The 13,650-nt window shown below is 44.6% G+C and overlaps 2 protein-coding genes and 1 pseudogene across 2 annotated transcripts; 2 read left to right on the forward strand and 1 right to left on the reverse strand.

Moving 5' to 3' along the window:
* Positions 1–2,534: 2,534 nt before the first annotated feature.
* LOC123144179 (ribosomal protein S2, mitochondrial-like) lies at positions 2,535–4,184 on the reverse strand (annotated as a pseudogene).
* A 2,171-nt stretch (positions 4,185–6,355) lies between these two features.
* On the forward strand, positions 6,356–7,060 carry LOC123144182 (NADH dehydrogenase [ubiquinone] iron-sulfur protein 3-like). Its single transcript, XM_044563229.1, has one exon. The coding sequence runs from the start codon at positions 6,434–6,436 to the stop codon at positions 7,004–7,006; it is 573 nt and encodes a 190-aa protein (XP_044419164.1). The 5' UTR covers positions 6,356–6,433; the 3' UTR covers positions 7,007–7,060.
* A 3,977-nt stretch (positions 7,061–11,037) lies between these two features.
* LOC123144180 (NADH-ubiquinone oxidoreductase chain 2-like) lies at positions 11,038–13,247 on the forward strand. The gene has a single exon (XM_044563227.1). It carries the CDS (start codon positions 11,040–11,042, stop codon positions 11,631–11,633), a length of 594 nt encoding a protein of 197 aa, XP_044419162.1. The 5' UTR covers positions 11,038–11,039; the 3' UTR covers positions 11,634–13,247.
* Positions 13,248–13,650: the final 403 nt, after the last annotated feature.

The following is a 13,650-nucleotide window of genomic DNA, read 5'->3' on the forward strand; positions in this document are numbered from 1 at the left end:
GACACGGTTTACACTTGACTTCATTCAAACTGACACTTATGTATCTATCTAGGCGGGCGGGCACTTAACCAAACTCAGGTTGACACAAACTATACAAAAGTCTTAATTAGGGTGTTTTTTTCCGATCAACCCGAAACTCCGAACAGAACCAACCCTGACTAGACCTTTTCCCAAGCAACTCCGAATACTGGAAAATCTGAATGAAATTCGATAAGAGAAATCAGAGCATGTTTCTAAATTTGTGATAACTACTTATTTATGAGTGAGAAATGCTTCATGCGAGCACCCTTGGCGGCCTGCTTTTGAGACAGGGAGGCCATGCTCGTATCTATGCTTTTCATCATTGGTCTGGTCTACTCGTACCCCACCCCACAAGGTACATCTTCGACTACCGTGCTTCTTATCTTGACGCTATACATTCAGTTCAGTCAGTCCCAGAGACTTATCCTTCAGAAAAAGGTAATCCACCCATATTGGACTTTTCTTCACCTGGCCTCGCGGATTCAATACCGAATTCTCTTCGCATACCGGCCTGCTAATTCCGGGATTAGCTGTTCTCAATGACTGGTGGATGCCTCTTTTCTACCTTAGAAATCCTTTTTTTTATGTACCTTCTCCCTCTCTACACCTTTTTTCCGCCTCGCCGCCCAGAAAGACCTATAGAAGAAGGAAGAATTCAATCCGTATACTCCAAGCGCCGTAACTATCGCACTTTCCAAGCAACCCTCCAATGAAGAAAGTGCAATTGAAACAATCAAGAACGAAAAAATAATTAGACTCCCTCGTCAATTGTTTGGATTGGAATTAGGCTCCTCTACTCTAGTCGTCCTCTTCTATTTCGGGCAGTAGCTCAGCCCGTTCCGGGCCTTCCTTTACTGAATCTATTAGTAGTTGCACTTTTCGACATATGCCTTTATTTAGGCATTGGTTGTAGGCATCCCCTTCTCTTCAAGGAATTTCTGCGCCCGGTTCCTGATCAAGTGTTGGAAAAACCGGAATATGATGCTTTCTACTTCAGCAGTAGGGTTGGCCTGAAGCCAGCCCATAGAATAGATACGGGTGTGTTCTACACAGGAGTTCTTGTAGAACATGTTCCAATCAAACCTCTTTCCCTTCGTCTCCGGTTTTCAATACGAACAAGTGTCATCCTCTTCTCCCATCGTTTGGATGGAATACCCACGTGGAGCTGACCTTCACTTTTCAGAGACAGGGGCAAGCCGATAATTTGTAGCCTCCCTGGTTGTTTTCTGGAAATTTCAGTAGAAGTGAAGCCCTGTAGGAGCTCCCTAAGGACTCTAGCTAAGACCTTTTTGAGACCCTGGGTGACTCGCGTGGACTTATCCCCTCTCGGTAAGCCGAAGACCATATCGTCTGCGTAGCATGCGTAATAGAAGACTACGGCCCCATCCTCTCGGACCATTACCCTTTCAAGCTTGGCATCCAATATATGGAGATAGCAGTGAATGAGGACAGGTTCAATCGGGCTTCCGAGCGGTATTCCTCGCTTCTGGCACGTGTAACTCTTACCTTTTCTATCTACGTGTGGTTTTCATGAAAACCTATTTTATCAACCTATGGACTCCTTTCAATGACAGAGTCTTTGGAGCAAATTGGTTCAGGATTCTAAGGTTAGAAAAGAGTTACCACTCAAGGGAGGAACAGGATATGTGGAAGGCTATCCTGGTGGCTCAAGACTGACCGGTATACCTGGACCAGTCTATATTGAGCCATATTCATCAATTCGTCAGGCAATTTGGCCTCACACAATGTATCCCTGTTCCACCAGATGCTTAATCAACCCTGGAACACAAGAGAACCCTTCTTATCGAAGAGAATTGCGTATTAAACAGATGAGACAAATAGCCCTAAATATGTGCATCGAGTAAGTCATTACCTTCTATTCGATCTCCAGTATCGCTCATCAAGTACTTGATCAGATTCCTCTTTTTTCTTGCAATTGCAAAGTGGTGGAAAAAATTTGTATTTCGGTCACCATGTCGTAGCCAATTGGCTCTGCCCCGCTGGAGCCATGCTACTTCTTCTTGTTCAAACAGGTTCTCGAGCAGCAGTCAAATTGACTTCCCCTGCTTGAGCGTAATGCCCGCCCCTGGTGTGGTGGAAAAAGCCTCGTTTTCTATTCCTTTTAAAGCTGCTGATGCGAGCTACCGAACAAACAAGATTAGTACAAAAAGCCACAACTAGCACTAGCTTTCGTGATTGCTTCTTTCTACCTTCCTCACTCCGGTAATTGCTCCTTCTCCAAAATATCACTACGGACAAGATGAGCTAATAGAAAAAGTTAGGGCAACAGATGATAGCGACTCGCCAGACTCGAACTGGCATAGGCGGATCGGATCAAACGAAATTAGCCTTTCTTCCATCAACAGGAATCGCTTTGATTTCGCAGTTCAAGAGGATGGTGGGGGCAACCTCTCTACATCTGCGGGCCGGTAGGCCAGCCAACTAACTCTTCAAATGAACAACTGATTACTCCACATCTATGAACCTATCATTCCCCGCCCTTGCCCATTATTTCTTTTTGTATCACGCTAGGACTTTGCCTCTTTTTTTGAGGAAAAATATGGAAGTAGAATCTCCTCTCTTTTAGAGGCGTCTTCCAAATCCAATTTAAGATCAATGAGGTCTTTCAGAGAGCCGCTGCTCTTTCCATTAAATTCTAGGATCTCTTCGATCCTATGCGCAAAAGCAAGGTGTGAGCCCGCGACCCCTCGATCGCTCTCAGAGTCAATCGGCCCAAACCGGGTTATGAGCTCAACGAAAAAAAAATATTTTTAGAAATTGCCTGCAAAACCGCCTTGCGAGCGTTAGCGTCAGCGTCAGCGCCATCTCCCGATGGATATTTTTTGCGCATCTCCAATAGCGCCTTGGCCCTATTTTCTTCTTCGTCTATTGGGGAAGAAGAAGAGGTGGAGTAGCAGGCGGATCTCATCCCTCCTGCGGACTTCCCCGTACTCAAAGTGACTCTGAGAGATTGCGCTTCTCTACTAATCGCATTCTGTTCAAGAATCACTGTTTTCATGACCGAATGACGAAATAGATATACGAACTGTATAGGATCATTCGCTGGGATGGGATAAGTGATTCTTTTATAGGATTCCCATGGGATCGTAGAATCAACTAAGGATGGAATAGGTATTTGTGATCGATCAGCTTCCAGTATGACCGAAGACTTTCTATCTGCATTCAGAATAACCACACAATCAGGTTGTTGGTTCAACCCAAAATTGATCTTCTTCTTTCTTGAACGGAATTTTTTTTATTTGCAAAAGAATTGGTCAAAAACGCCCCGATCTTCCATTGAGAATCATCGAAACAATGAGAATTCACATTTCTTAAATAGCTTCTTAAATAGCTCGCCATTTCTTCCGTTATCTCATAAATAAATAAATGATTGGTCTTTAAAAAGAAGGAACGGCCTTTTTGACGACTGGGAGATCCTATAAAATGAAGAGCGTTTCGTAAACAAATCAGTGTCTTGTCTGAATAGAGAATAGCAATTCCATTTCTTGAACCACGGATATAGACTTTGAAATGGTGATCAGCTACCCGACGGCCGAGATGTGCATTCGTACAAAGTAATTTAGTACAGACTATCGAAAGCATTGTCATTTTGCGATTTGAGTTCCGGAGATACAGGTGGTAAGTTATGGGTAATGCGGGGGAACTTTAAGACGAGATAGAATACCTAATATGGGAGTGGTTTAAGTGAGAGAATAGCTCCCTTAACAAACCAACTGAGCTATTTGCCATGTTTTTGACAAATGACCTAACTTTGATGTGATGTGCCCGGCTAGCCCGGATCATTCTTAGAGCAGTCGAGGTTACCGGAATTACGGCCTTCCGTACAAGAACTGGCACTATTGTAACTCGCTATGGGCCTCCTGCCTTCTCGAAAGAAACTGGCTTTTGAAGAAATTACTCTATTTTACGCATTTAGTTGAAGCGGATTCAAAGAGCTCTATCGAGCAAGGAAGGAGTATACTATACTGTAGCTGGATAAGCTAGATACCAAAACTTTGATAAAGATTGAGGCAACCCATTTGAGGAAGAACCGGACGGACCCCTGTGGAGATGGCATAAACAATCCTTTGACGAACTTTCTGGTTAACATAGAATCTATGAGTTTTTTCTTCTAATTACTACTACTAACATTATTCAATCTGGTATCCAAGAATTTATTAAGCTCATCCCGCAAGCACATGTACACATCTTGGATTTTACCGTCTTAAGATGGAAGAAGATTCGTTCTCCTACCCATTTCTAAGTTAAGCAAGAGATAACTCATAATTTGATATGCACTCGCACTCGCATCTTGGGTCACTGGAACCTGATGATAATTACTCACTCCTTCATCCTGAGAAAGGATCTTGGCTATGAAAAAAAATGGATCACTAGCTTGCGCAGCAAATTGAATGAAACTTTCGTCCGAAGTAAACATTTCAGTCTGGTGTTCGTTATACCATTTAAGGGCATCATCTAAGTTCGAGAACTTTGGATACTTAAAGGCTGCAGCACATGCTAAGTGTTGACTGAGATTCTTTTTTCCGACAGGTGGTTTTGTGCTTGAGGTTGAGGATGATCGGCAGAAAAGAGTAATAAACTTTTTGACAAATCACGCTCATGAAAATGCAATACACCTGAACGGTAGATTCTACCACGGAAGTCCATGAATGCTGGCAAATAGAATTGATAACCTTCGTATGCTGACGCAAGTCTTATTACAAAATCTTCATAACTAGCCTGCTGCACCTGTTTTAATAATTTATTTAACAGTATGTTGTAGCTACAAGCATTATTAATACCTTTGACGTTATTGAAGTAGCACTCCCTCAATATGTCTGAGGCTTCTGTCGGATTCACGCGAGCCAGAGCATTTGGTAAAAGAAGCCCACACTCAACTAAACATTGACGATTCTTTTCCAGAAATCTCAAGAGCCTTTTGTTTATTTCAAACGCTTGAGACTGAAGCCCATTCAAAATATCACACATCTGCTTGTATTCTTTTTTATGTAACTTTATATAGAAGTGGTTTAAGTCATGGGAAGTTAATAGCCGAAAGTGATTCTAGATATCCCCCGTGGGTTTGCATAAGTAACCTCCTATCAGATCCGATAATGTATCAGGATCAGACCCCCTCTCTGCTGGTTGCCAATCCAAGGGTTTGCAAAGCATCGGAAGATTGAGTTTGATAGGGAGCAGATTTATGTTCAAATTGCACATAACATAACAAGAATTCTCTATATACCCTTGACCTTTCTTAAGAACCAGCACTGGATCTTCTTTTGTTACTCCCCTATCTGTTGATATATGTAGAACATTTCTTTCAATCATGAATTGGAGCAAGTATTTCCCGATATCATAATGACACTGAATTTTTTTCTTTTTCTCTTTTTTGCTAGCACCTTTGGGCTGAACAACATCCTTAACTGATTCTACCTTACTAGTGAGTACTGCTTCCACCTTACCACTACCTGGTGCTTTGTATTGTAGAAACCTTGCTTGTTCTCGTACAGTTGAATTAAGTTGATCTATAAATCTAGCTGCCTTAACTGCGGATGATTCCTGAAGAGTGTTGAATACCAAGCCTAGTACATGAATCATGATAGCCTCAAGCGTATAGATACCAAACATCTTAAGCATAGGTAAGCTACTTGGTAGGCAACCCTTTAGATATTGCTTAGCGTTAGGCTGATCTTTATTAATCAAGAACTTTACTATGTTAGGAGTTACTTTAAATAGATTATCCTCATCGAACTTCATTGTGCAATTTGCAATTTGATTCTGTAAATCTATTAATTCAGTATCGGAAAACACACCATTTTGATTCTTCTTTTCATTAATCAACAACTTTCTAACATCATCCTGATACATATCAACATTAGAAGTCTTTTTCGTTTTGTCAATATCCAACAGCTTAGCGTAGTAATCGTTCCAGAACTCCTTAATAATACGTGCATTTTGCAAAGATTTCTCATTCTCAATGCTATCATCATATGTCTCGGAACAATAAAATAGAACCTGCATACTTTTATTTGTTACCCTTACTAAACCGCAGTAAGGATACGAATACGACTGAAATAAACTACTAGAATCTAAATATAAGGAAAGGATCAGAATAAGTACTAATGCTCTGTATAATACTTTTCCCCGAGCGATGGTTTAGCGGATTCGGAATTGTAACCAAGCATCCTGGGTTCTATACCCGATTCAACACTAGAGCATGCAGCCGATCCTGGATACATAACTATATAAAGTGTGCAGTTTTGGATCTTTATTGGTAGCCAGTCTTTCACTTCTGCCTCTCCACTCCCATGCCTTTCTTGGTCGGACCAACCCAACCGGCGATTTTCGACAAGTCTTTCTGCTTAGAGCAAGAAGCGGAACCAAAATAAAGCTTTCTTTATTTTCATTTATGGATAACCAATCCATTTTCCAATATAGTTGGGAGATTTTACCCAAGAAATGGGTACATAAAATGAAAAGATCGGAACATGGGAATAGATCTTATACCAATACTGACTACCCATTTCCATTGTTGTGCTTTCTAAAATGGCATACCTATACAAGGGTTCAAGTTTCGATCGATATTTGCGGAGTGGATCATCCCTCTCGAAAACGCAGATTTGAAGTTGTCCATAATTTACTGAGTACTCGGTATAACTCACGCATTCGTGTAGAAACAAGTGCAGACGAAGTAACACGAATATCTCCGGTAGTCAGTCTATTTCCATCAGCCGGCCGGTGGGAGCGAGAAGTATGGGATATGTCTGGTGTTTCTTCCATCAATCATCCGGATTTACGCCGTATATCAACAGATTATGGTTTCGAGGGTCATCCATTACGAAAAGACTTTCCTCTGAGTGGATATGTGGAAGTACGCTATGATGATCCAGAGAAACGTGTGGTTTCTGAACCCATTGAGATGACCCAAGAATTTCGCTATTTCGATTTTGCTAGTCCTTGGGAACAGCGTAGCGACGGATAATTCCGAATCTACATAGGTCTAGTCCAGGGGACAAATCAATAGGAAATGCTATTTGCTTCTTAAGAAGAAGAACTTTTTTGAAATGAAAGAGTTTCCACGGGCGTCGGATATCATTTCTTCAAATAAGGAAGAAGTGTTATCGAAGGCTTTCCTTCCATTCTTCCTAGTATGGAAGAAGTAAAGAAAAAGTACTGCGTCTCGATCTATACGAAAGGGCACTGGTTTTTTCTTTCGGTTTCATTGATAGCAGAAGAGTACGCTAGCTAGCGGAGCCTGAAAACGCTTGCTTGCGCCCCACCCCTACGGAAACTATTGCCTATGCTTGCTGCTCGCTCAGTGTCAGTAGAAGGGAAGAAAAGATGGTCACTCCTTTTAGGAACATGGCGAGCCTTACTTACGACTGTTGCACTTCACTCGCTGCTCGTTCATTCACTTGCTCATGAACTCGCTGCTTCGCCAGAAGCGACTAGTCGCCTCCTTTCCTCCGCCGAAAGATGCTTAGCCAGAAGCGACGAAGGAGGGGAGCTGGGGAAGGCCGACGATGGCAATGAGGGGGAAGCTGTCGTAGAAGCTTTGCCCCTTGCTTTACATAAATTGTTATGAACTTACTAAATGACCTTATTTATTCTCCCGGAACGCTAGCAAATCTAATAGTTCCATCTGCTCTTCTTAACTTAAGAACGAAGGCCGCCATCCTTCTTATTCAGGAACCCTTTGTTTGAGGAGGGCGTATCCCCGGGAAGGGGAGAGTGGTCGAGCGGTCAAAAGCGACAGACTGTAAATCTGTTGAAGGTTTTCTACGTAGGTTCGAATCCTGCCTCTCCCACTTGTTGTAGACTTAAGAGAAGAGAAAGTAGGCGGAAGCCTAGGAGGGCCAACCGAGCGAAGCTCTTTTTTTTGCCGTGCCGTGAAGTGCAATTTTCTCGTATGCGTTTTAGAGAGGTTGTCGAAAAAAGACGATCTATAGAGATTCCCCATCTATATCCAATCGAGAATAGAAGCGAGTCGCTTCCGGCGTCGGCTTGTAGTCTCTGCAGTCGGCACACGCACGCGCCCGCCATCATGCCTCCTTGGTTCGGGACGAAGCCAAGCGAGACATACGGTAGACGAAGGAAGCGCCCACCCAGCAGGAGGGCTAAAACCTGTAGTTTTGAAGTTGCAAACTCCAGCTTCGAAGCTGGAGTGCTTTAGCCCTTTTTTAAGCAAGAATCACCGTCTTGAGCGCCTTGCGCGCTCAAGAACAAGCAAGGGATGAGTGCTTTGTTGCTAAAGCGGATACGTTTTCTTGCTGGGGAAGGCTAGTTTGATCGAGGATTGGAGAGGAGGGAGAGGTGGAATAAAAAGCTCGGGATGGATTTTGGAGTCTTTGTGCGAGCCGTATGCGGTGAGAGTCGCACGTACGGTAAGGAGGGGGGTTCGCGTCTATACGTGTAGTGTGGTGGTTGGGCCTACCCACCCTATTTGTTCCATGATCTATGGGTCTACTGGAGCTACCCACTTCGATCAATTAGCCAAGATTTTGACCGGATACGAAATCACTGGTGCTCGATCTAGTGGTATTTTTATGGGGATTCTTTTTATCGCTGTAGGATTCCTATTCAAGATTACTACAGTTCCTTTTCGGGTGGCTGTAGGACGGACGGCCCCCTATAGGTAGTAGGGTAGGGTGGGTGGTACCGCTCAGATAGCGGCCAATCCTCCTAACTGCGTGTGGGCCGGGCTTAGAGCGCGTGAAACTCATCACTACCTCGTAAGGGCGTTGAGACCATAGCATGTTACACAAAAGCGCCGCTTTCTCAGGAGTGTTGTCACACAGCTGCCCGACTAGAAGAGCTACTCGCTCTGTAGTGTTGTCACACAAGATAAGCACGCCGCCCGCCTGCTGGCCGGGCGAATCGAAGTTATCTTCCGGTCAACTGTCCACCCAGTCAAGTGCAAAAAACACAGTGGAATCACGCAACGCACGCTGCTGGTGTGCTTCCTGCCCACGAGGAAAGAAGAGCGACAAGGTTCAGATTTTACTGTTTGCAGCATGGGAGCTGATTACCCAAAAAATCCCTGGGAAAAAAGAAAAGATATCTCGGTAACGAAAACCATAGGAGGCTGTATTGGCGAGATCCAAGGGTTCACAGCAGCCCAAAAGAAAAACCGCCTGGAAGTCCGAGGACCTTTAGTACCGTACCGAACCAGCAGCCTTCGCGCAAGCGACGACCGCCCTTGTCCCTTTCCTTTTTCCATTCAGCCTACTTCTTAGCTTTGTTCCGTCAGTCTAAGGCAAAGCTTAAGTGGTTTGCCTACCTTACCCACTTGAAGAAAGGGAACGAACTTCGTTTCCTTGGCGGCTTTATGGATGGATTCAGTCAGAAAAAACTCCTTCCTTTTGAAAAAAGTGACGCTTTGCGTCTTCGCTTCCGAGGGTTAGGGTATAGGCCGTTTCGAGCAAGCTTTCGCTTTTTCTCCCGGCTTTCTACAACTTTCGCTTTAGCTTCCAAAGGCGACCCAATGACCTTTCCGGAATTGGAAGTATTCGTCGCCCTACCCTAAGAAAGAAGTCACTATAAAACTGCTTGCCCTCCAGAAGTACCAAAGGTGCGCGGAGCCCGGTGAAAATGAATATGTTTGCTACTAAAAGAAGCCTGCCTATTGACTAATATTCGTCTTTAGAATGAAAGTAGCTATGAAGCCCAATCTACTGTCGATTCAAAAGGGGGCATAGTCATATGGGTGGGGTGTTTGTGGGGAGCTGCCTTGGATATGAGGAATTCCTCCAATCTAAAAAAAAGAACAAAGAAAAAGTCCGTGACGAAGATCTTTCTTTTCTATCAATAGATAGGAATGAGTGTTCGTTATAGGGGATAGGATCCATCTGCTCTCTCTCTCTCTCTATTTTCTTTGATGCAATTTAGAGAGAAAGAGCAGTGCGAATTAGAAAAAAAAGAGAATCGGGAGATGATTCCAAAATAGATACATAGACATCTAAAGTAAAGGGATGTATATATTATTCCTATATATATCATCTATCTATGAAAAAAGTAAACAGAGTTCGTTTTTGGGTTCCCCGAAGCCCCGAATGGATTGGATCGTTTCTGCTTCTGCCAATGAAATGAAGGCCTCGCCCCTTCCGAATGCTTCTCCGATCCTGAAGTTCTCGCGAAGAGAATAAGATGCAGCTCCCCCTCCCTCTGTCTTTTTCCGCTTTGCTAATCTTCCCCTCTAACGCGGGCCGGGCTTAGGCGGGCGCGGGAGGAAGAAAGAAAGTCGAAGAGCGTCTTCTCCTTTGTCCTTTTTTCAGTGCAACACAGGAAAGCACCCTCTTTTTGTAATCCCTGCAGCTTCCCAGAGGCTTGCTTTTTTTTATTGAACGCATGGCGTAGCTAGGACCCCTCCAATCATGTTTGAGCCTATGTTCACCCGGGGCCAAAAAAGGAGAATTCCGGAATGCCTGCCGACGTTCAGATAAGGTGCATATCCCTTACCACTAAAGGAAAGGCTCGACGAAGGGGGGGATATTAGCTGGGTAAGGAAAACGCTTTCGGAGATTGAGATGTCGATTTGTTTTTCATCGAAAAGGAAGAAGGCCGAGGGGATAGCAGCCTTCCTTCGGGCTTTGCCTGCCGACGTTCTAATAAAGAATTCCGGCTCGGCCCGGGAAAGCGCTGGCAACAACATAAAGAAAGGGGTCCATGTAGCTGCTGCGCCCGCCCACTGAGCAGCAGGTTCGGCATCTACTACAAAAGAGAGAATCCACTTCAGATAACCACGTCTCTGCTAGGCAGCGTGTGGAATGGCCGAGAGCGGACCAAATGGATATATAATCCAAGCCGAGAGTGGAGTTACGTGAACAGCCGTCTGATGGAAAACAACTTTCACGTTCGGTTCAGAGAGCACTTTTTTCGTTGAGAATAAGTCCTTCCCTTTTGTGTGAATTCCCCAGCGGCGAATTAACAACTTGTGGGGCCCTATCTATTCAATCTCTCGAGCCCCAAGAAAACCCACCTCTCCCTCGGACTCAATCTCTCTTTTGACTCTATATATGTGGGCACCTGATATCTATGAGGGTTCACCCACCCCAGTGACAGCATTCCTTTCTATTGCGCCTAAAATCTCTATTTCTGCAAATATGTCACGTGTTTCTATTGTTGCTTCCTATGGGGGTACATTACAACAAATCTTCTTTTTCTGCAGCATTGCTTCTATGATCTTAGGAGCACTGGCCGCCATGGCCCAAACGAAAGTCAAAAGACCTCTAGCTCATAGTTCGATTGGACATGTAGGTTATATTTGTACTGGTTTCTCATGTGGAACCATAGAAGGAATTCAATCACTACTAATTGGTATATTTATTTATGCATCAATGACGATAGATGCATTCGCCATAGTTCCAGCATTACGGCAAACCCGTGTCAAATATATAGCGGATTTGGGCGCTCTAGCCAAAACGAATCCTATTTCGGCTATGACCTTCTCCATTACAATGTTCTCATACGCAGGAATACCCCCGTTAGCCGGCTTTTGTAGCAAATTCTATTTGTTCTTCGCCGCTTTGGGTTGTGGGGCTTACTTCCTAGCCCCAGTGGGAGTAGTGATTAGCGTTATAGGTCGTTGGGCGGCCGGAAGGTTGCCATGAGTAAGGTTCGGAGACCGAAGGCAGTTTTCCGTGCACCGGACACGTAGCTTACCGAATCAGTTGCAACACAGATGGGAATGCATGCTACGAAAGACAGGGTCGAGTCTGATACATCAACCGTCGACTCCATATCCTTGTACGAGTCCACAATCACTACACGAGATGAACCTGGGTTTGGTGAATGGAAGTTGGCCTTAGGTGTAATAGGACTCCCAGTTACTGCGCGCGATCGTATACTGAGGTGCTCCCCGTCGGTTGTTGGAACGACGCGAGCCGGGCCGGGCCTCGATTCCTTTCAAAAAGATGAAGGGACAGAGGTGACTAATTCCCCATCTCATTTGGGGCGGAAAACGAATCGACATCTCGATGTGATACAGCCCTTTCCATTTTCATTGGGAAAGAACGGCGAAGTCCATCCGAACCCTCCAATGAAGAAATAAGAGGAGAGCAAAGCGCCAATGGCGCGCGAAGCGCATGCGGAAGGGGCACGGAGAAATAAAGAAGTGTGGGGGAGAAGCAGCCGAGCTCATTCCCTTCGCTTCCTGGGCCCAAAGCAGTGCTTTGTTTCCTGGCCAAATCAAGGATTTGGAGCTGATTGCAAAAGATATCTGAATAGAAAGATAGATCCATCCATCTATCCAAATATCTAAAAAAGAATCGATTTCAATTTCATGAAACCTTTGATTCAAAGAACTGCGCTTAGCCCCCCCGCTCATGAAACGGCTCTGCTGCAATGGATGGCAGAGGGTCCGTAGTACCCGAAGCACTAGAGTGATCCAGTAGCCGGGAAGGGGCCTAGAAGTGCCTACTACTACACCACACTACACTTGGCTCTACACATTTACAGAGCTTACCCCTGTCCAGTGTCTGGCAGAACGTTGGGGGCTTCAATCGTCGACTCGTTATCCCCATCTCAGCCCAGGCTAACGGAGCCTGACTTATTCAGGGGAGAGAGTGGAGCCTATCGAAGCACTCTTGAGAGTAAGATCCTTGGCTCCTCTTCATTCTCTACAGGGGTCTCTGCCCACATGGAAGCGGGGCAGAGATGGATAAGATCAAACACGGGAATAAGAAGCATTTGAAATGCCTTTTTGATCATTTTGATAGAGGGGGATGGATAAAGTGGGCAAAACAGACTCACATTTTGCAATCGAAAAGATGGGTTCCTTTTTCGTCTCGACAAAGAAAGAATCATCTTGAAAACGCTCCTAACCCCTTCGTAGGGCCGTGTATAGTAAGTGATCCGAACCTGCCCGGAGCGAAGCCCCCCTTAGAGGCAAGTGAAGTTGGTGAGCCGTATGATGGGCAACTATCTCCTGCGGTTCGGAGAGGACTCAGCTGTTAGTTAGTACCCCCTTGGTTTCGGGGTGGACCCTTTCACTCTATTTTATTATATACGCTTAGCGAAAAGAATGTTTTTTGATAGACCTAGGACATGGACTCTATATGAACCAATGGATCGTGACAAGTCGTTACTACTAGCAATGACTTCCTCTTTCATTACTTCATCCTTTCCATATCCCTCTCCCTTGTTCGATCTTACTCATCAAATGGCACTCAGTTCATATCTGTAAGTTCGTTCGATCATTGACAAGGTTCAAAGAAAGGGTGGGCCATTCACCATGAAGGCTAAAAGCGAGATAGGCTTTACTGGACATTTTCGCTTACAAAGGCGAAGACAATTCCGCGTTTTTTCAGCCGATTCTCCGAAATTTAAGACAATTATCCTCACTCAAACTTCAAAAAGTCCTTTTTTTCTGATGTAAATTCTGTCTGTCTCCTTTGTCCTTCCTAACGCTAGTCTAGTCTCCGATTAAAGGATTGATACGGGCGTGCTTCCTTGCAGAGGGTTGTTTTAGACACCTACCCACCAGAAACTTCGCTTTGCCACCCAGGTATAACCAAAGCCTTCCACAAAGGAATATTTACTACTGGGTCCATCACGTGTCCAGATACCGATGCATCCCTTGCCGTTTCCCCATCGGCTGAAGTTGGATCAAAGTCCCCGGACGCGAAT

Source organism: Triticum aestivum, chromosome 6D (assembly GCF_018294505.1).
Source record: "Triticum aestivum cultivar Chinese Spring chromosome 6D, IWGSC CS RefSeq v2.1, whole genome shotgun sequence".
Taxonomy (NCBI): domain Eukaryota; kingdom Viridiplantae; phylum Streptophyta; class Magnoliopsida; order Poales; family Poaceae; genus Triticum; species Triticum aestivum.

What these genes read in the sequence shown, in the direction of transcription:
- LOC123144180 (XM_044563227.1), top strand. Translation starts at nt 11,040, where the DNA reads ATGTGGGCACCTGATATCTATGAGGGTTCACCCACCCCAGTGACAGCA.
- LOC123144182 (XM_044563229.1), top strand. Translation starts at nt 6,434, where the DNA reads ATGGATAACCAATCCATTTTCCAATATAGTTGGGAGATTTTACCCAAG.